The sequence below is a fragment of the Cervus canadensis genome, chromosome 1 (assembly GCF_019320065.1).
Source record: "Cervus canadensis isolate Bull #8, Minnesota chromosome 1, ASM1932006v1, whole genome shotgun sequence".
NCBI lineage: Eukaryota > Metazoa > Chordata > Mammalia > Artiodactyla > Cervidae > Cervus > Cervus canadensis.
The window spans coordinates 116,081,824-116,104,518 of NC_057386.1; the positions used below are offsets into that span (position 1 = coordinate 116,081,824).

General features: G+C 48.9%; 1 protein-coding gene across 3 annotated transcripts in view; it reads left to right on the forward strand.

The window, feature by feature from the left end:
- Positions 1-1,087: 1,087 nt before the first annotated feature.
- Positions 1,088-22,695, forward strand: part of LOC122422201 (acetyl-CoA carboxylase 2) — a 98,952-nt gene continuing 77,344 nt past the window's right edge. The window contains exon 1 of one of the 3 annotated variants that reach the window (XM_043438521.1): positions 1,088-1,738. In XM_043438521.1, the coding sequence (XP_043294456.1) occupies positions 1,167-1,738 (572 nt within the window). In that variant the 5' untranslated portion in view covers positions 1,088-1,166. Of the gene's footprint in view, positions 1,739-12,686; positions 12,949-22,695 lie in introns of those variants that run through there. The other 2 variants (XM_043438528.1, XM_043438537.1) reach the window with 2 other exon arrangements.

Here is a 22,695-nt window from a genome sequence, read left to right on the forward strand (position 1 = left end):
AGAGGTTGTCTTTTTTCCAGTTGTATATCTTTGCCTCCTTTGTCAAAGATAAGGTGTCCATAGGTTCGTGGATTTATCTCTGGGCTTTCTATTCTGTTCCATTGATGTATATTTCTGTCTTTGTGCCAGTACCATACTGTCTTGATGACTGTGGCTTTGTAGTAGAGTCTGAAGTCAGGCAGGTTGATTCCTCCAGTTCCATTCTTCTTTCTCAAGATTACTTTGGCTATTCGAGGTTTTTTGTATTTCCATACAAATTGTGAAATTCTTTGGTCTAGTTCTGTGAAAAATACTGTTGGTAACTTGATAGGGATTGCATTGAATCTATAGATTGCTTTAGGTAGAGTAGCCATTTTGACAATATTGATTCTTCCAATCCATGAGCATGGTATGTTTCTCCATCTGTTTGTGTCCTCTTTGATTTCTTTAAGTTCATTCCTTTTAGTGGCTGAACAATATTCCATTATATGGACAGACCACATCTTGTCTGTGCTTTTATCAGTGGGCACTTGGGATGTTTCAGCTTTGGGGATATTATAAATAATGGTGCTATGAGTGAAAAGTGAAAGTGTTACTTGCTCAGCTGTGTCGACTCTTTGTGACACCACAGATTTTAGCCCGCCAGGCTCCTCTGTCCTTGGGATTCTCCAGGCAAGCATACTGGAGTGGGTTGCCATTCCCTTTTCCAGGGGATCTTCCTGACTCAGGGATCGAACCCAGGTCTCTTGCATTGCAGGCAGATTCTTTACCACCTGCGCCACTAGAGAAGCCCAGTGATGCTGTAACAGTCTTTTAATGTACCTAATCTCGTTGAGTTCTCTCTCACATGCATGTTCATGCTTTATGGTAAGCATAAACTTCTCTAAATTAGAAGTTAAGAAACATGCCGCAGACCCCAGAGCTCATGATGGGCAGAGCTGGGGGAGGGGAGCCCCTTCTCTGCTCCCTGTCTAGTGCTTCTGCTTTCTAGCTCTCCCTGCTGAATATACAGCACCCCAACTGGCTTTCGCCACCAGCTCCTTTAAGAAGCCAGGTAACGCGATTACATAGATCCTAAAATGGCTCTCTTGTTCTCCTTACAGATTTTCTGAGTGATTCTGCTTCTTTTTCTATCTTGTCTGATTTTCTCCTGCCTGACCCTTTCCCGATTAAAAAGCTGGGGGAAAATGTCAGACTCCAAGCAAGTCACCAAGAGTAAACGGAAAGTGAGCTTCACTCCCAGTCAGGAGCCGATTCCAGCCTCAGTCAGCTCCCAGGAGCCACCACAGGAAGACTGCAACAGCAACCCTCTGCCAGAGACCCCTAGCCAGGCTGAGCCGGCCTCCCACAAAGGACCCCAAGACACCTGCCAGCAGAGAACCTCCCAATCACCCCCGCTGCAGAATCCCCAAGGAAACCCCCTCTCATCTGAATACACCTCCCCAGCATGCCAAGCCAACGGGTCAGGGACCGAAGACCTGGAGACCCCAAATACCAATGACCTGTCCACGCCAGCCAGGCCCCATGGCCAGCGAGCCAGAACCCTCTCCAGAGAAGACAGGAAGCAGGCACACATCAAGAGACAGCTGATGACCAACTTCATCCTGGGATCCTTCGACGACAACTCCTCCGACGAGGACACCGCTGGTGGCTTGTTCCGACAATCTTCTCGGAAGGGCAGCCGGGCCAGCCTGGGGACCCTGTGCCTGGAGACTGCTCAGGCCGCAGGCGAGACTGAGACCTCCACCTCCATCATAAGGTAACGCACACTTTGTCCTTGTAACCAGGAGGTGCAGTGTTGGGGTGGGGTCTACACCCTTCCCTGCTCAGCCAAGCAACCGGCTATGCCAGTGCTTTGAGGGTGGCTATGTGGCAAGCAGGAGACATGAGCCTCTCCCCGCCTTCCTTCCCTCCTCTCAAAATCATTTGTTGAGTATATCCTGTGAGTACAGGGCTCCAGGCCAGGACAGTGGCTTTCCAGAAGACTGTGGTCTAGTTGGGGCAGATGACCTTGTATGTAACAACTAGTTATAATCTGTCAGGCGAGTGTATGCTCCTCGGTTCTTTGTCTCGTCACAACAAAAATTTGGAGTGATGGACATTGAAGCCCCCTCGGAGGGTCGCAGCTCTCGGAGGACAGACAGTGTTATAGCTCTTAAATAAATCAGTGTTACAGCTCTATTTATTTAGATAATAGTAGGAAAATCCATCTTTGAGGCATGAGGGCACGGCGATCCAAAGACGCGAAGAGAAGATCACCCTATCATCGCTCAGGAGAGAGAGAGAGAGAGGGCTTTGGCTCCTCTTTTTACGTGTCTCTCTGTCCCTGGGCCTGTCTTATGTAAATTGGACCAGCCAGGAGTGTTGTTTGTTTTACCTGAGGTCCTCACTCAGGTCCTCAGACCTTCCTTTGTTCTATTTTCGCGGGCTTTCCCTTCCAGGTCTTTTAGCCACCGCCATTTTGGACTCTTTTTCCCCTATTCTAACTACCTAACAAATCTAAGCAGAAAGCAGGTCAGGTTGTCAAGAGCCAAAGCAATGATGGACACCCCAAGGGAGGGACTGTGTCCCTGGCTGCTGATGAATATTCATTTATTTGTTGATTCATTCCAATAAATAGTTAACAACTGTAAAACATGTCTTTCTCCAGTGATAAAAGCAGAAACTCAAGGGGATTTCCTGACAGTGCAGTGGTTAGGACTTGGCGCTCTCACTGCCCTGGGCGTGGGTTCAATTCCTGGTCAGGGAACTAAGATCTGACATCCAAAAAAAGAAAAAGCAGAAATTCAAATACTATAACCCTATCCATCAAGCTGATTGGTGGAAACAAACACCTACAGGTCCATCCCAGGTGGGACTGTCCCAGGGGTGCAGTCAGTGGCTTCTTTTTTTTTTCCCCCAGTTATTTTTGTTTGTTTGCTTTTTATAGTGAAGTAGTGAAACTACTGTTGATTTATTTGGCTATGTCGGGTTTTCATTGTGGCATGCAGAATCTTTTGATGCTGCACAGACACTCTAGCTGGGGCTCATGAGCTTAGCTATTCAGAGGCATGTAGATCTTAGTTACCTGACCAGGGATCGAACCCACATCCCCTACATTGCAAGGTGGTTTCCCAACCACTGGACCACCAGGGAAGTCCCACTGGCTTTGTTTTTGTTGTCACCACCTCCCCTCTGAAATTACGAATGGAATACAATAGTTGCAGGTAGAAAACAGGGGAAATGCGGTGAGCAGAGAGTAGGAAAGAGCCTCAACCAACCACGACTCCAACAGCCTGAGAGAACCTCTGCTGTGTTCTAATATTGTTGTAGCCATGCGTTCCGGGAAACAAACTCACTCAGAAGGACAATGCAGATAGTGGAGTGCAGGTTATTACACCGGCGGGCCCAGGGCAGAGTCTCCTCTTAGCCAAGGACCCAGACCAGTTTTTGTGAAAACCTTATATACCCTAAGTGTACTTGCTCAAACCGACCGACCTCCCCAAATTCCCTGACAATCAAAGTTAACCCATGTTGCATATGCCTTAAGCCTAGTTAACAGTGGACAATTATCAATAGGCCTGTGGTCATACCCCAATAAGCAAATATAGAATGTATGATTCTATTCGGTTACACAGATAATTAGGGTATTCTTTTAGCCACGGAGAGCCCTGGGGCTCTTCCATCTAGGGGGGCCTGGTTTTCCAGTTGGTCTGTCGTTTCCATAGACACTGGGCATAGAGCTCAAAGTCCACAGTCCGGCCCAAGACGGAGCCCTGCTTTCAGGATGGAGCCTGTCCTCTTCCCTCCTTATTCCCCACTCCTGACGCTCTTAACTCATAGAATGAGTGTCATTCATAGGGATATATTGCAGTCTGGCTCTCCGACCGCCAATTTGGGAGAATGACACCAACCTTTGGGTTACAAAGTTCGTAATACATTGTAAAATGCAGGGTCCACAGAGCAGAACTATCAAGGCAACTATAACAATGGTAAATAGAGTTTTCCACCAATCACCCTTCACCCAAGATAGTACCGAAGTCCAGAAAGGAATGTTTTCAATTGACATTGGTTTTACCTGGTTTTTTTTTTTTTTTGTCATATCATCTAAAGCAGCTGATACATTGCCAGATAAATCAGGAATATATACACAACATTCAACCTTAATTATAGCACAGGTCCCTCCTTGAACAGCTGTGAGAATGTCCAAAACCATTCTATTTTGAATTACTGCTTTTGTTACTTCTGTGAAACTGGTGTTTACATAATATGTAACCCCATGACCTGAGTCTATTGACTCAGATAGGTCTGGCTTACACCAAGAGAGCAGGGGGAGATTATGATCGACAAGAGAAAGGAAAGTCTCTTTTGGTCGTCCCAGGAAAGAGCAGAGTGATTTAAAATCTTCTTGGTGGAGCGGTAACACCCACCAGGGAAGTCCATCCATCACAGACAGAGGCATAGCCCCACATACCCAACAGTTGGAGGTGTTATGAAGTCCGCATAGGAATGTGCACGTTGATGAGGTCAAGCAGCAGGAGTTGATCATGCGGCTTCATCCTGAAGGGGCTCGTCCGGGATCTTCTTTTCCTTCTTCTTAAGGATGATCTTAGTCAGTGGGGTCCCTCTGCGCAGTCCACTCAGCGTTTTTGGGGTCTGTGTGGTTTCCTCTCTTCACCCCCGTATGATGGGTCCAAGGGGCAATACCTGCAACTTTAACTGCAGTAGGGGTAGTTAGAATAACAGTATACAGGCCCTTCCACTGAGCGGCTAGTAAATCATGTTTCCAATCTTTGACCCATACTTGGTCACCAGGAGTAAACTCATGAATCTGTTCCCCAAGGGGGAACGGCCCCCTTACTTGTACAAACTTAGTTACCTGATTTATTACCTTACGCAGTTCCATCTGCTGCGAAATCCTATCCCCCTTTCAGTTCAGTTCAGTCACTCAGTTGTGTCCGACTCTTTGCGACCCCATGAACCACAGCACGCCAGGCCTCCCTGTCCATCACCAACTCCCAGAGTCCACCCAAACCCATGTCCATCAAGTCGATTATGCCACCCAACCATCTTATCCTCTATCGTCCCCTTCTCCTCCTGCCCCCCAATCCCTCCCAGCATCAGGGTCTTTTCCAATGAGTCAACTCTTTGCATGAGGTGGCCAAAGTATTGGAGTTTCAGCTTAAGCATCAGTCCTTCCAATGAACACCCAGGACTGATCTTTAGGATGGACTGGTTGGATCTCCTTGCAGTCCAAGGGACTCTCAAGAGTCTTCTCCAGCACCACAGTTCAAAATCATCAATTCTTCGACGCTCAGCTTTCTTTATAGTCCAACTCTCACATCCATACATGACTACTGGAAAAACCATAGCCTTGACTAGACGGACCTTTGTTGGCAAAGTAATGTCTCTGCTTTTTAATATGCTGTCTAGGTTGGTTATAACTTTCCTTCCAAGGAGTAAGCATCTTTTAATTTCATTGCTGCAATCACCATCTGCAGTGATTTTACCTGAGGCAAATTTTTTGACACCTGTTTTATTATGGGAGGGGGACTCCCATACACAATTTCATGCAGAGAATAGTCATGGGACCATGGGGTCATCCTGAGTCTGAGCAGAGCCATCGGAAGCAAGTCCACTCAGAAGCAGTCAGTCTCTATGATCCACTTGGAGAGTGTCTCTTTTAAGTGTCCAGTTGGTTCGCTCCACCATCCCAGAACTCTGGGGCCTATATGCAGTGTGCAGTTTCCATTTTATGTTTGAAGTTTTGCTTACTTGTTGTACTAAATCAGGTATGAAAGCCAGGCCATTGTCTGATCCAATGCTGGTAGGAAACCCAAATCTGGGACCTATTTCCCTAAGCAGGCACTGGGCTACTTCTGATGCTCTTTCAGTCCGGGTAGGAAAAACTTCTACCCATCCCGAGAACGTACATACCACGACCAGCAGGTAACAGTAGTGTCGGTGAGGTTTCACTTCAGTGAAGTCCACTTCCAGGTGTTCAAAGGGCAGCGTGCCTTTCAGCTGAATCCCCAGAGGTTTTTGTCCATGCTGAGAGCCTGTGCGCAGGCAGTGCAGTTCTGAGATTCTGTCCTGCATAGGGAAGAGAGGCGGGGAACCAAGAAATATTTTCTAATTAGCTCTTCCAGTTGATCATGGCCTAGGTGGGTCACTTGGCGTGTTTGGCTTACCAGAGTGGGTGCCAGCCCCTCTGGTACCAATAATTTGCCACTTGGCAATCCCCACAATCCCTTTTCAGTCTTGATAGCCCCTTCTGCTTTGGCTAGTTGGTTTTGGGGTTCAGTGTATTTTGGGGAGTCTAGCGTTAGCTCAGGCAGCTATGACAATACAAGAGCTTTAATAGGGGCCTCACTTGTTACCCTCAAGCCCTCGGCTGCTTGTTTAGCGGTCTTATCTGCCAGTCTGTTTCCCTGAGCCCAGGGGGTATCCTCCTTTTGCTGTCCTCGGCGGTGTATGACTGCAACCCTTTCTGGTTTCCAGACAGCATCTAATAGGGTCAGAATTTCTTCCTTTTTTTGATATTCTTTTCCATTAGCTGTCAGAAGGCCTCTCTCCTTATACAGAGCCCCGTGTCCATGTAGTGTGGCAAAAGCATACCTGGAGTCAGTGTAAATGTTTGTCTTCTTACCTTTTGACAGCTGGAGGGCCTGGATGAGAGCATATAGTTTGACCCGTTGAGCAGACCAGTGTGATGGCAGAGAGCTAGCCTCAGCGATGGCTTCTTCCGTGACTCTGCATATCCCGACAGTCATTGTCCTCGTTTCACCAGTCTGGTGCCGTTGGTGTACAGGGCCAAATCTGGGTCCGGGATTGGCTGGTCTCTCAAGTCAGGTCTGCTGGCATATCTCCTTGCAATCATGTGAGGGCCCACCTTCTCCCACAGGAAGGAGAGTGGCTGGATTCAAGGCCTGACAAGGCTCAATAGTAACATGGGGGTTCTCACATAACAGTCCCTGGTATTGAGTAATCCAGGATGTCGACAGCCATTCGTGGGGGTCTCCTCACAGGAGGGTGTGTTGACCTCATGCGGGACTTTTATGATTAAATCTTGGCCCAAAGTCAGCTTGGTTGCATCCTGGATCAGTAAGGTAACCATAGTAACTGCCTGTAAGCATCCCAGCCACTCAGTGGCAACAGTGTCCAGCTGATTCGAGAGATAAGTCCCTGGTCTGTCCCAGGTCCCCATAGTCTGGGGACAACATCCCATATCCACCTTGTCCTTTTCAGTCACATAAAGAGTAAACGGCTTAGCAAGGTCCAGGCAGGTGCTGGCGTCACTGTACCGGGTTTGAGTTCTACCAAGTGGGACTTGTTTTGCAAGCCTGGGGGGATTGTCTTCTGCCCAGACCTCAGGGAATATGTTTACTTAACTCTCTCTCTCCACTGTTTAGCCTGTCCGGTTTCCCTTCCAGGAGATTGTGCAACCTCCATTCATCTTGAGGGGTTACCTAGAAGAAGAGTAAATAGGGGGTTGAGCCCACTCGAAGAGTGGGTCTTTCGTGGGGGGAAAGGTCACTTGTGCCCCCAATTTAGACAGCAAGTCTCTTCCCAACAAAGGTACTGGCCATTTAAGGATGTATAAAAATTCATGAGTCACTTGGAGTCCCCCCCCCCCATCTGACATTTCTGGGGTAGGCTTGAGACACAAAGGCTGCATTTATCACCATCTGAGACACAGCAGCCTCTGGATCTATTGGCAAATAAAGTCTATAGGCCTCGCACAGTCTTTCGTAGAACTCAGAGGGTGATTGGCTTTCCCTTAAAATCACTTTGGAGGATTTTGCCATACTCATAGGTTTTTGGGCCCCCTCTTGAGGCCTTGTAAAATAGCTGCCCGATGTCTCTCCAGGCGGCCCCTCCCTCCCTCTGTATTACAGTCCCAGTTGGGCCTCTCACCTGGGGTGGCGAGTTCTGCCATCGCTTCGGGTTTGCAGCACCCCCAGGTGCCATTTCTCTTAGCCATTTTCTGGCCTCAGTGCCGAAGAGAGAGACTAGAAGTTGGATTATGTCATCCCATGTAGGACGGTGGGTTCGAAAAATAGTCTCCATTACCCTAATCTGGTAATAATAGGCTACGGAGGGCTGACGGTGGTGGCCGTCTGTCCCCTGAACCAGAGGCTGCTGTAACTCTCTGAGGGGCATTTGTAGCGGGGCCCTTTCCTCTGGCTCCTTGGCAGAGCGCAGCCTCTGTTTGACTCTGGTGTCTCCTTTCCCCTTCCTGTCAGTACTCACCGGGAGTGGAGAGGCGGGTATAGCTTGGGCGGTTCGGCTGGAGCCGGATCCAGGAAATGTTGGACAGAGGCTTTTGCCACCGGGACGGAGCCTGCCGAGGTGGCGGCTCTGTGACCTCCAGGAGAGCTGGCGGAGGAGCAGCAGCTGCTGCAGGAACTTCATCTGGCCCTGGATCGGGCATTAAGGCGGCCTCCAGTCCTGGTGGAGCACTGGGCCCGCGGGCGCGTCATCATCCAGTATGGGGGAGGGGCAGGTCATCCTCGTCCAAATCCTGCCAGGTCCCAGAGGGAGAAGGGGGATGGGCGTGTCTTCATCTGCCAGTCAGCACGGCGGAACCAGAACACCAGGTGGTCCAAGACTGTTTCTCCCTTAAAGTCCGTTCTGCCTCGGTGGGCTTGATCAGGTGCGGATGAAAACAGATGGGTTAAATATTCCACGTCCCAGGCCGTCTCTGGAAAAGCCATTCATACTCACTTATGTATCCCCCTCCTTCTAGCCTGACAATTCCGAGGGGGTCAAGAATTTCACGGCAGGCAGGACACCTCCTGGGGGAGGGCAGAATATGAGCATACAAGGACCAGTTTCCTATCCTAAAAATCCCCTGGTGATTGCTTGGTAATAATTTTCCCCGAGACGGCATGGATACACCTCCTAAATGACCTTCACAAATTTCCCTTCTAAGCCCTAATATGCTTGTCGACCTGTGTACCAAGCAATCGCTGCCACCAGCCTATTTCAGGCTCCTGTGGGTCCCTGCCCCTTCTAGTCCCTCCCAGGGGGGTGATCAGGCCCCCTTTTCCACCCTGCTGGGTGGGTTCCTCCTTACCAACAGAGGGAGCGCTCAGTTCCCCTGCTGCTGTCCACTACCTGCTAACGTGAAAGGTCCGGGTGTTGAGAAGCAGAATCCTTCCAGAAGGGTGGGGTGCCTTCCCCCCTCTAGAAGATTCAAGGCACAAGGCCTCGGAGTAGTCCCAAATGGGACTTGTCTCCTCAAAGTGAGGAGTTTCCTGGCCAATGCACCAAATGTAGCCACGTGTTCCAGGAAACAAACTCACTCAGAAGGACAATGCAGATAGTGGAGTGCAGTTTATTACACCGGCGGGCCCAAGGCAGAGTCTCCTCTTAGCCAAGGACCCCAACCAGTTTTTGTGAAAACCTTATATACCCTAAGTGCATAAGGGTCCCTGAAACTAGTCTGAACAAAGGAAAAAGAAAGATGCAATCAAAGTTAACTGGTGATTCATATGCCTTAAGCCTAGGTAGTTAACAGTGGACAATTATCAATAGGCTTGCGGTCATACCCCAAGAAGCATAAAAGAATGTATGATTCTATTTGGTTACACAGATAATTAGGGTATTCTTTTAGCGATGGAGAGCCCTGGGGCTCTTCCACCGAGCGTGGTTTTCTAGTTGGTATGTCGTTTCCATAGATAGTGGGCATATAGCTCAAAGTCCACAGTCCGGCCCAAGACGGAGTCCTGCTTTCAAGGTAGAGCCTGTCCTGTTTCCTCCTTAACCTTTAAGCAGATCGTGTGTGTACCCTGTCAAAATGAGGGAGACCTGGATGAGGAGACAGGCTCTTCCAAAGGCACCATGTTCCTGGTGAGCTTAACTTTTAACCCTGGGTATGGGAAGTGAGAAAGAGAATATTCCCTAACTGATGACCTTTACGGGAAGGCAGTTTTGAGTTTCTGGAAGGGTTAAAGGAACGGCCAGACTTCAGAGCTGAGTTCCACTCTGGTTCTGCCACCCTCCACTGCATGACCTTGGACGTGGTGCATCACCTATCCTGGCCCCAGTGCCGCATCTGTAAAATTAAACGGGATAATGTTTATAAAGTATGCAGTCTGGTACACAGTAGGTGCTTAGTAAGTAGATTCGTCCCCAGTCCCTTTCCCACCAGCACCCACTTCATCCAGCACTCAAATTTACCCAGAACTTCCCTACTTCTACCTACAGTTTATGTAAATTACCCATTTATCCTTCATAAACATGGTACAATGCTGGCAACGGATCCCTATTTTACAGATGAGAAAACTGAGGCTCTGAGAGGTGAAATAAATACCACTCAGTGTTAAAAAACAATGAAACAAGGACCTCCCTGATGGTCCAGTGGCTAAGACTCAGAGCTCTCAAGGCAGGGGGTCTGGGTTTGATCCCAGGTCAGGGAACTAGATTACGAATGCCGTAACTAAGATCCAATGCAGCAAAATAAAATAAATTAAAAAATAATTAAATAAGGCCATTTGCAGCAACATGGATGGACCTAGAGATGACCATATTAAGTGAAGTAAGTCAGACAGAAAAAAGACAAATATGATATCACTTATATGTGGAATCTAAAAAAAAAAAAAAAAGGATACAAATGAACTTACAAAACAGAAACGGACTCATAGACATGGAAAGCAAACTCATGGTTACCAAAAGGGATAGCAGGGGAGGGTATAAGTTAGAAGTTTGAGATTAACATATATATATGTCCGCAAAGAGCTGGACACAACTGAAGCAACATAGCACTCATGCACGCTATATATTTAAAATAGATAAACAACAAGGACATACTGTATAGCACAGAGTTTCTGCTGAAAATATTGTTATAAGATGTTTTAATGATGTTTAATCACAAAACAGTATAAGAGTTATGGGGAGGAGAAAGCGAACCAGTCATTTCACTACATACATAAGAAGCTGAAGCCCAGAGAGGTTCAGGGGTCTCCCTGAGGCCTCCCAGCATAGGCTGGGAAGACCCGAAGCCATTCAAACCCAGACCCTGAGCAGATGCAGATCAGAAAGTGGTCTTTGAACTCCCAGTGTCGACGCTTCCACTTAGCCTGGGCCCCAGGAAAGGCACCTCCGTCCTCCTTCTAACTTGTTCTTTCCTTTAATGGGAAGGGCTGTGCTGTGCCACGCTTAGTCACTTCAGGCGTGTCCAACTCTTTGCGGCCCCATGGACTGTAGCCCACCAGGCTCCTCTGTCCATGGGGATTCTCCAGGCAGGAATACTGGAGTTGCCATGCCCTCCTCCAGAGGATCTTCCCAACCCGGGGATCAAACCCAGGTCTTCTGCACTGCAGGCAGACTCTAGCATCTGAGCCACTAGGGAAGCCCAAGGGGAAGAGTTAGGAGATAGTATTACCGACCAGGGTTCTTGGCCTTCCTCAACCAATAGAAGTTCAGGTAAGGCTTTATCGGGGCTCATGTGCTGGCAGCCGGGTGGGAGGGAGAGAAAACAAGTAACAGATTCCTTTGTTTGCTCCCCCAAGAGGGGGCGAACTCATTCCTTATATGGGGTGAGGGTAGAGGTTTGTCCAGGGGTCAGGTTGGAGGGGTGGCTTAGGTGGTCTGCCCACTCCTCTGTGTGGTTGTGTGCAGGGGGCATGCACAATACCCTGATTTTAATCCCGATACTCACTTTTTGCTCCCAGCTCTTCAGAAATGGCAGCTGGGTGTTTTTGTCTTTTTGTATCTGAGGAGCCTGGCAGTCTACAGTCCATGGGGTTGCAAAGAGTAGGACAAAACTGAGCATGCACACAGTTTATTTTTAGATTTTTGGTTTGCTATCAATGTAAGTTACATTTATTATTACTGCAATGTTTGCTAGGCAGTGTTTTGGGTCCTTTCAACTACTTGGAGGAGCATTCATTCGTTCATTCTAACTGGAATCAGTTTGTCTGGGTCCAAGTCTCCAGCACCTGTATATATTCTATCTCTGCATCCTCTTTTCTTATCTGTATAATGATAGGAAATAAAACCAGTAGGGTTGTTGCCATGATTAAATGAGACAAAGGCACCAAAGAGCACCCTGTAAAAGTCTTAGAAGGAAACTTACTTAGGGTCACAGGGCAGCTGCGTCCTTCCTGTCTTGGAGGTCCTCATTTTAGCTGGGGACCCAGGTGGTTCCAAGTGTGTGCCAGACGATCACGGGGAAGGGGTTGGGGGGATGGGGGGTGGGGAGGAGAGGTGGGTGGGTAGGGACGAGGCATGGAGCAGACATGTCCCTGGCAGCAGACATGAAAGAATAAGCAAAAGCCGGAGCTTGGAAGCCAAAAGTTGACTTGACTCCGGGGGCTTTTACCAGGCACCGAGGTGACAATGGACTCACATTTTAAAGAACCCGTATTTTCCACCACTTCTCTACTGTGTGTGTATTCCAGCACTTGAATTGCTTGCGAGTTTTTCCCAGCTGCCAGTGTGTAGGGGATTGCTATCCTGGAATTGTTCTACTCCAGTCGGGGGAGCTGGGGAGCCTCGCAAGCTCCGGGCGCCCAAGGTCAGCGGCGGCTGTGCGGCTGGCTGCTGGCTGGGCAGGGGGAGATGGAGGGGGACCGGACGCGGGGTGGGGGGAGAGGGCGGGGTCCGCTTCCAGTCCCGGGGCGGGAGGCAGGAGGCGGGGCCCGGTCGGGGGCGGGGCCTGTCCGGAAGGCGGGTCCCGCCTGGTGGGGGCGGGGCCTGGAGGGCGCGTCTGCCCCCTGACACTCGCGTGCCGGACGCTTTTCGGGATGGAGGAAGCCCGACCCAGAGTTGGGCTCCTGCAGACTGGTGCGCCACTCGGCCCGAGGCTCTCCAGGACAGCGCCTCCGCCTCCCTGTCGCGACCTGGCCGGGCCCCAGGACCGGGGTCTGCTTCACGGGGTTCGGGGGTGCATGCTCTGCGTCCCAAGAGCAGCCTGGTGAGGGGCAGGACGGTCAACATGAGCCCTGCCAAGTGCAAGGTCTGTTCCCCTGACCGCAAAGTAAAGTAAGTAAGTCTTCAAATATAATGACCGTTATCTTCTTTAAGCTTGTGCCGAGTCCCTCCCACCCGACCCCCAACTCCCCGCCCCGAGTAAAGACCGGTTGCACCACCCAGTCTTCCCCGCCCCCACCCAAAGAAACGCCGGCTTCAGTTTGGTAGCTGGGGAGATGGAGCCCTCCTTGAAGACGCTAGCTCGGCTTGGCATTTGAAGTGGAGGCGGTTTTGGCAGTGATGTTGATTGGAAGAGGCAGCGCAGGAGCGCACAGGTGCCTCTAGTTGACAGGTAGGCGGAGGCCGAGCTTTCCGCCTTGTCCTCCGCTTAGCCTTGATAAAGATGATGGTTGCACACGGCAGGTGTTTTTGAAACCTCGTGATCGTGAAGCCCAGGGGAGAACTCACGTGCCCCTGGGCAGGCATCCCATCTAAGGTGGTTTGCTAAGCAGATGAGCGCTGCCATTTCTGTGCCTGAGTCCTTCTTGGTGCCAACTTGTTTTATCTCATTTCTTTGTCTCATTTTAATTGCATTTTTTTAAATTACCAAAGTGATGCCAATTATTTTCGTTGTTAAAAATTCAGAAAATTATAGATAAGCGAAAAAAGGAAGAACAAACTCAACCGTACTTCTGCCCCACATTTGATCTTTATTAACAGTTGCTGTATAGTCTTGCAGCCTTTTTGTGTGTGTGCAGATGTATTTTAATTTATGAACTGGAATCATACTGAACATACTATATCGTAACTCACATTTTCATTTTATATCTCATTCTTTTATAAGTATTCTACCACCAGGCTCAGCACACTGTGGCCCACAGTTTGTTTTTGGGTACCCTGTGAGCAGAGAATAGTTTTTACCTTTCTTTCCTTCTTTATCTATCTATCTAACTATCTACACTGGGTCTTAGTTGAAGCACGCGAGATGTTTTAGCTGTAGTATGTAGGATCTAGTTCCATGACCAGAGATCAAACCTGGGCCCCTGCAGTGGGAGCACGGAGTCTTAGCCACTGGACCACCAGGGAAGTCCCAAGAATAGTTTATAACTTTTGAATGGCTGAAACAAATCAAAAGAAGAATACTATTTGGTGAGTTGTGAAAATTACATGGTCAGATTTCAGTGTCTACAAATAAGGTTTTATTGGAACATATATAGCTGTTTTTGTGCTTCAAGGGCAGAGTTTAGTAGTGGAATAGAGACTGTGTAGACTCTAAAACCTAAAGTATTTACTATCCATTCTGGACAGAAAACATTTGCCAACCCTTGTTCTGCAACATGCAGAAGGGGTCCATTGTGTTCCTGTAAATGGATACACTTTAAAATGTATAAATAATCTCCTACAAAGAATGGATATTTGGGCTCCTTCTCCCTTTTTCTTATTATAACCAACACAGCAAAAAACAGCTTCATAGCTAAGTCTCTGTCACTTGTTCTTTTCCCAAGGTATATCCATCTGGCCCATAAATATTCCTTGAATATCTCCCGAGTGTAACGTCTGCATCTAGAAGCAGGAAGGGACCCAGAAATCTTTGGTAAACCTGAGCTCTGCCTTCTGGGAACTCTTGATCTAGTGGGGAAAGCAGGTGTTTTCTCAGTAATTCAAAATCAAGGCCCCCTGGGGCAATAGTAATTAAGTGCTTCCTTTATGAGGTGCTTTCAGGATGCCAGACTGAACACTCTGTATGTGTGAGCTCGTGCCAGGTCTTCATCACCACCATGGGACACTCAGTGGCTGCTGTCACCCCCATTTTACAGATGAGGAAGCTGAGGCTGTCGGGGCTGGTGAGAGGATAACCAGGATTCACACTCGGGCTGTTGCGCAAAGGGCTCTCCATGGGCAACCATGTTCTAATGCTTGATGTGCTTGAACAGACTCATCATGTTGGACTAGTCAGAAGACTAAAGGACTCGGCTGGCAACTAGTGACTGTGGCTGGTGAGCATACCAGGGAAGTAAAGACGCCTAGAGCCAGAAGGACCTCAGTGGTTGTTGAGTTTCTCAGCTGTGGGCTTCAGAGAGAGCAAGAGACACTTCCCAGACGAGCGGCCGCTCCTCCAGGCGGGAGGCTGACCCTCCAGTTTTTTGGTCCTTCTGCAGAGCAGACTGTCAGAGCCTTCAGAGAGACTTGGAGGGCTCAGAGGGTGTCTGAGCAGAGGGCCCACAAAAGGGCAGGGCTCCCAGATTTGGGTCACGGTCATTCTTGTGCACTAAGTTTTTTCGGGAATATGGGAATCGCATTTCTTCCAAATTTGGAGCCCTAATGTAACCTGTCTGGCCAAAACACTCAAATCCTAGAGTAACAAAAGCAGGTCAGGTGGTCTGGAAAGGATACTTTTTTTTTCCTATTACCACAAAAAGTTTAGCCTGTAACTGTTTTTCTTTTTCTTGCTGCACTGGGTTTTCATCGTGGCGTGCAGGCTCTTAGTTGCGGCATGCAAGATCTAGTTCCCTCACCAGGGATTGAACCTGGGCCCCCTGCATTGGGAGGGTGGAGTCTTAACGTCTGTACCACCAGGGAAGTCCCTAACCTATAACTTTTGTTGTTCATTGTTGTTCATTCACTAAGTCATATCTGACTCCTTGCAACCCCATGGATTGCAGTGTACCAGGCTTCCCTGTCCTTCCCTATCTCCTGGACTTTGCTCAGACTCATGTCCACTGAGTTGGTGATGCCATCCAACCACACGTTAATCCAAAAGAATAGCTTTCACAAACACTTTAATCCAAAGGAATGAACTTGCAAGAAATTGGAATTGTCCTGGCACGTTCAGAAGGCCATGTGATCACAGTGTATATAATACAGCAAAAAGTGAAAATGAAGTCACTCAGTTGTGTTCAACTCTTTGCGACTCCATGGACTGTAGTTTACCAGGCTCCTCTGTCCATGGGATTTTCCAGGCAAAGGTACTGGAGTGGGTTGCCATTTCCTCCTCCAGGAGATCTTCCCAACCCAGAGATGGAACCTGGGTCTCCCACACTGCAGGCAGACACTTTACCATCTGAGCAACTATGATGGTCACTGCATGGTTCCTCTCTTAGCTTAGAGTCACTAAAAAGATGGAGATGGACAGCCCCACTCTGCCACTGAGCTGTGTAACCTTTAGCAAGTGTCATCCATCCTCTGAACCTTGGTTTCCTCATCTGTCCCTGAGGCTGATCCTAACTGGACTTTTCAGGCTTCTTATGCACAGAACTTGGGGTCTTGAGTGCTTTCCTGAGTCAGCACAGATGTTTGCACAGCTGATAACAGTGATGACAGGATTCGGTGGCAAAAGAGGCCTGGGGAGTCATGAGGTGTTTGGGATCCTGTCCTGAAGGCCTAGATGATCTACTGAGGAGCCAGAACTAGCAGGAAGGCAAGGTCCCAAATGCCAGCCAGCATCCTTTTGTGTGCAAACAGGACTAGAGTTCAGAGAACAGATGAATGAATGTGGGTCAGAGTGGTTGGAGAAGAGCTTCTCAAGAGGAGTCTTGAGTGGAATAGAATGAAATAAAGTTGAGGACCATGAGGCAGAAAATATGGTCTTCAGTGAGCCCCACAATACCGCATGATGACATCAATGAAAAGGGAATCCGGCTCAGCACCACGGCCAGCTGCCCATGTTGACCTGTTGATTGTTGGTCTGCGGGTGGGTCTCACTCCTGCGTCATGACATTAGAATTTCCTGGGGGGGGGGGTTGAAAAATGTAGATGCCTGAGTCCCCCCTCAATCCCTCAACCCCCAGGGATGCTGACTGATTAGTAGTCTGGGCATCAGTTTTTTGGGAGACGGGGCTGTCCTGGGTCTTTGTTGTGGCGTGTTCACAGGCTTCTCTTTAGTTTCGACACATGAGCTTCTCTTATTGCAGAGCTTGGGCTTCTCATCATAGAGGGCCAGGTTTTCTAGTTGTGGAGCATGAGCTCTAGAGTGAGCGGGACCTATGGTTGCGCCATGACATATGGGGTGTTCTTTAGCCAGAGATCACACCATCCCCTGCATCGAAAGGCAAATTCTTAACCACTGGACCACCAGGGAAGTCCCCCATTAGGATTTTGAATGTTTGCATCTTATCAGGAGCCAGAGCACAAAGTGTGGAAACAACTTTCCCATGCTACCCAGATCGTAAGTAGTAGATTCTGATTCAAAGCCTGGAAGGATGGCCCTAGTCTGCTGGGATCTCTCAGCGGTGGCACTGTTGACATTTGGGGCCCTGCAGATGGTGACTGCAGTCATGAAATTAAAAGACACCTGCTCCTTGGAAGGAAAGCTGTGACAAGCCTAGACAGTGTATTAAAAAGCAGAGCCATCACTTTGACGACAACAGTCCATCTAGTCAAAGCTGTGGTTTTTCCAGTAGTCATGTACAGATGTGAGAGTTGGACCATAAAGAAGGCTGAACCCTGAAGAATTGATACTTTCAAACTTTGGTGCTGAAGAAGCCTCTTGAGAATCCCTTGGACAGCAAGGAGATCAAACCAGTCAATCCTAAAGGAAGTCAACCCTGAATATTCATTGGAAGAACTGATACTGAAGCTGAAGCTCCAATACTTTGGCCATGTGATGCAAAGAGCTGACTCATTGGAAAAGACCCTGATGCTGGAAAAGATTGAGGGCAAGAGGAGAAGGGGACGGTAGAGGATGAGATGGTTGGATGGCATCACTGACTCAATGGACATGAGTTTGAATGAATTCTGGGAGATGATGAAGGACAGGGAAGCCTGGCGTGCTGCAGTTCATGGGGTCACAAAGGGTTGGGCATGACTTAGTGACTGAACAACAATCTTTGTGGGGGCTTTGCAGGATGTTGAGCAGCATCCTTGGCTTTTATCCACTAGGTGCCAGGAGCACATTCCACGTTGTGACACCCCAAAATGTCTGCAGACATTGCTATGTGTCCCCAAGGGAGCAAGGTTGCACCCAGTTGAGAACCCTGGCCTACAAAATTGTCTCAGATGCAAGTACTTATTTTTCAAAGTCCAGACCGTAGAGTTACTTCCATTGTTCTCAGATGGCTTTCTGCCTTGAAATTAGCTTCCGGGGGTCAGGTAGAGTCAGACTGGAAGCCCAGCTCTGCCACCTGCCAGCGGCGTGACTTGAGGTCCAGGGACCTCTCTGAGCCTCAGTTTCTTTGTGTGCAGGAGAGGATGGCCTCCCCTATGTAAGGCTGTGGGGATTCAGGGAGTCACCCTCTGGGCCCAATCTATGGCGACACTTGAGGATGTTTATTCCTTCCTTCCCTGTGCAGTCCTGCCTGGTCTCATGCCTGGGCAGCTGACGGTGTTTGGTGTTTCGCTGACAGCTCTCTTGCATAGTTGACTGCACCTGAAGCCATTTCCAAAGTCACCATGGAGTATTTCAGCCCCGACACTTGTCTTGGAATGAATGCCGGCCAAAGGTCAGCCCCCCAGAGCTAACGTTGATTGGCCTCCAGCTTCGTCAGAAACAGATTAAAAATAGCCACCGGCTCCGAGGCTGGCCCTGAAGCAAAGCCACAGCAGCAGCGCTGCCCGTTCACCCACCTGCTTTGCTGTGATGGGTTTGGGGCCCGCCTGATGGTGGGCTGTGTCACCCATTTTAAATCAAAACGGTGGCCATGAATGGTTTTCCCCAGGTCACAGAAAGGTGTTTTTCTAGCAGTTGAGTTTTTCTTTGTTGCACTTTAGGTCAAATTGCTGATTTTTAAGGTTGTGTGTATAAAAATGGGATGTCTCAGATTTTCTGAAGCCAGAGGATCAAGCTAGCCAGTCGGGGAAGACCATGGACAGAGTGGGGAGAGTGGGTGGGTGGGGAGGAGGCCCTGGGCAGAGCAGCAGCCTGATGCCATTCTTGGTTAATGGGGAAATCAGTAGCACCTGATTCTCTTGGCATCACTGCACTGAAATAATAGAGCTTGCCATGCACCCAGTGCTGGCTTTTACCTTCTTTCAGTTCAGTTCAGTCACTCAGTCGTGTCCGAGTCTTTGCGACCCCATGGACTGCAGCATGCCAGGCTTCCCTGTCCATCGCCAACACCCGGAGCTTGCTCAAACTCATGTCCATTGAGTCAGTGATGCCATCCAACCATCTCATCCTCTGTTGTCCCCTTCTCCTCCTGCCTTCAACTTTCCCTCCATCAGGGTCTTTTCCAATGAGTCAGTTCTTCACATCAGGTGGCCAAAGTATTGGAGCTTCAGCTTCAGCATCCCTCCTTCCAACGAATATTCAGGACTGATTTCCTTCAGGATTGACTGGTTTGATCTCCTTGCAGCCCAAGAAACTCTCAAGAGTCTTCTCCAACACCACAGTTCAAAAGCATCAAATCTTCAGCGCTCAGCTTTTTTTTTTGGTCCAACTCTCACATCCACACATGACTACTGGAAAATGTACTAGCTTCTTTAATCCTCACAATCCAGTGAGGTACATATTAATATCCTCACTTTACAGTGGAGACTGCTGAGTGCCTTACCCGATGGATACCAAAGCGACCATGGCTTTCAGCATCCCTGTTACAAAGTTAATAGCTTTCTCTTCTTACTGAAAATAATAATAGCATGACAGAAAATTTAACGGATGTAGGCAAAGAGAAGAAAACAGGAAAGACCCGTTGTTCAACCACTGTGAGAAAATTGCCCATTTTGGGGTCTGTGTCCCTAAATGAGGGGGTCTGCTAATGATGGCGCTGAGGCCAAGTCTGTCCATTTTCTAAAGCAGGGGTCCCTAGCTTCTGGGATCTAATGCCCAACGATCTGAGGTGGAGCTGATGTAGTAATAATAGAAATAAGGTACACAATAAGTGTCATGTGCTTGAGTCATCCTGAAACCATCCCTCCCCCCTGCCCCGTCTGTGGAAAAATTATCTTCCACGAAACCGGTCCCTGGTGCCAAAAGTTTGGGGACTGCTGTTTTAAAGAAAAACAAGCTGTTGTTAAATAAAAACTGAACTGCTTGCTGGCTCATGGAATGTGATTTTGACGAAAGCCCTGTCCACATTTGCAAGATGATATTGACCTCCAGAGTCCTTTTCCAAGTCCTGTTTCAGTTTAGCACTTCAGTCCTAGGAGGTTTTAGAAGAGAAGCTGCTTGCTTCCAGCAAGGCAGGAAGGCCAGCTCAAGGGCCGGAAATCACTTGTCCATTTGTTCTTTCAGGCAGCGTGCAGAAGCCCAGTTGAACTAAGAAAGTCTTCATTGAAAAATACAAGTCCTCTTATGGCGTAGGCTCATGCCCTCATGATGGGTTTCTGTCATTCATTTCTGGTTTTGTTCCCTGGCCTGGAAGTCTGTTTTATCATTTCTGATAGGCAGAGCCTGGAGGGGGTGAGGGGGACAGACTGCAGGTTTCTAGAAGGCTTTCCTCATGGGGAACTATCCTGGATGCAAAGACTTTATGTAGCAGGAAATGCCCACACCCAACATTTCCTGATGTGATGGCAAGAGCCCCAGTCCTGTTTACTTGCTGGGTGGTTGCCTGGCTGGGCCGCAGTTTGCCTATCTGTAAAATGGGATCTCTTTCCCCCAGCGGCTTATTGGCCTACAACTTAGCTGTTCCCAGTGGCCTGCTGGCAGTGTTCCTTAGGACCCGTCACTTCTTCACCAAAACTTTTTGGCCCCTCAGACCCACTCAGCCCCTCCCTCCCAAGATGCCTGGTGACAGTTACTGGACACGTCCCTGGGTGGCAAACCTCTAACTTAATGCCGGGCAGGCAGCTGTCTCCCTGCTTGATGGCCTGTTGGTGGGATGAGAGAGAGTGGACAGAATGCCTGACTCCGCGCCTGTTTAAACCTCACCAAATGACAGTAAAGAGCCTTTTCTTTTAAATTCTATTTATTTTTGGCTGCACTGGGTCTTCACTGCTGTGCGCATGCTTTCTGAGTTGTGGTCAGTGGAGGCTACTGTCTGGTTGCGGGGCGCAGGCTTCTCACTGCGGTGGCTTCTCTCGTCGGGGAGCACGGGCTCTCGGGTGCTCGGGCTTCAGTAGTTGCAGGATATGGGCTCAGTAGTTTCGACTCATGGGCTCTAGAGCGCAGGCTTAGTCTTTGTGTCACAAGCTTAGCTGCTCCGTCCATGTGGAGCAACTTAGTTGCTCCGCGGCATGTGGGATCCTCCTGGCCCAGGGATCAACCCTGTGTCCCAGCCATTAGCAGGTGGATGCTTCACCACTGGACCACCAAGGAATTCCAAGATTTTTCTTAAAGAACTGGAAACCCATCAGGCCCTGGCAGAACGGAAGCAGGAGTTAGCAGTGACATTTTGGAAGCCGGAAAGCAGATGTACAAGCAGTCACTGGTTAAAAGGACCAAGAGGGCTGAGCCCTAAGGCTGCAGAGAGAGGAGCTGAGAACCTGTATCCCAAAGGCACCGGGTCCTTCTGCATCTGGGGACCCCAACGTGAGGAGGACAAGGTGAAAGAATCCCAGGTCCCCTCATCTGCCCAGGTGGCTGGGGGCTGCCCACTTCCACCCCAGCTGCAGGCAGATGGTTTGATCTCTGGAGGGTGGGAAGTAGAGGGTCTTTGGACTGGACACTGATGAGCGTGGTGGAGCGTGTGGGGCCTACTTCCCAAACCAGAGGATGGGTGCTATGTCGGTGCTGAATCCTAAAAGCTGTCCTGTCCCCAAGACCTGTCCCAGCGCCTGGCCAACCTTTAACTTCCAGGCAGAAGGCTGAGTACCGAAGAACTGATGCTTTCAATCTGTGATGCTGGAGAAGACTCTTGAGAGTCCCTTGGTCTGCAAGGAGATCAAACCAGTCCATCCTAAAGGAAATCAACCCTCAATATTCATTGCAAGGACTGATGCTGAAGCTCGAATACTTTGGCCACCTGATGCAAACAGCTGACTCATTCAAAAAGACCCCGATGCCGGGAAAGATCAAGGGCAAGAGGAGAAGGGGACGACAGAGGATGAGATGGTTAGATGGCATCGCTGACTCAATGGACATGAGTTAGAGCAAACTCTGGGAGACAGTGAAGGACAGGGATGCTTGGTTTGCTGCAATTCACGGGGTTGCAAAGAGTAGGACACGACTTAGTGACTCAACAACAGAAGCCCCACAGACTTGTCCTCACTAGGGGAACTGGACCAGCCAGTGAGGATGACTCTAAAAATACTTGAAATTCCCCAACATACAGCACCCCCTAAATCACCCTGCATTGAGCTCAGGGTTCAGTGACTTCACCACATGCCCAGTACTTTTCATCAACTCTCTGGTTCCTGCTCTTGGTCCTGAGAAAACAACCACGGCTTATCATACATTCGAGTGCGATTTCTAAGATGGAAGGCAAACCCCAAACACCCAACCAAAAGGGACACAGGAAACGTGGGAGATACAGAAAGCACATCAGGAGAAGAGAGCTTGGAAAAGCTATTGTAAGTACCCTCATCGGGGGTAGGGACAGTGCTGCATACATAGGATCAGGGTGCATGGGAAAGAGGACATTTACGGCCCCAAACCAAGCTCTTGGACATTAAAAGCATGCTATTAGAACAGTTAGGAGATAAGGCTGAGGGAATAGCCCGGAAGGAATAAGAAAAGAGTAATAAGAGGGGAAAATACATAAACTCGTGGGCCAGTTCAGGAATTTCAACATCCAGATAATAGGAGAAAGTGAAGAAAAAAGAGGCAGTTAAGTCACTAAGGAAATTTTGTTGTTGTTCAGTCACTCAGTTATGTGCACCTCTTTGTGACCCCATGGACTGCAGCACGCCAGGCCTCCCTGTCCTTCACTGTCTCCCAGAGTTTGCTCTAACTCATGTCCACTGAGTCGGTGATGCCATCCAACCATCTCATCCCCTGTCGTC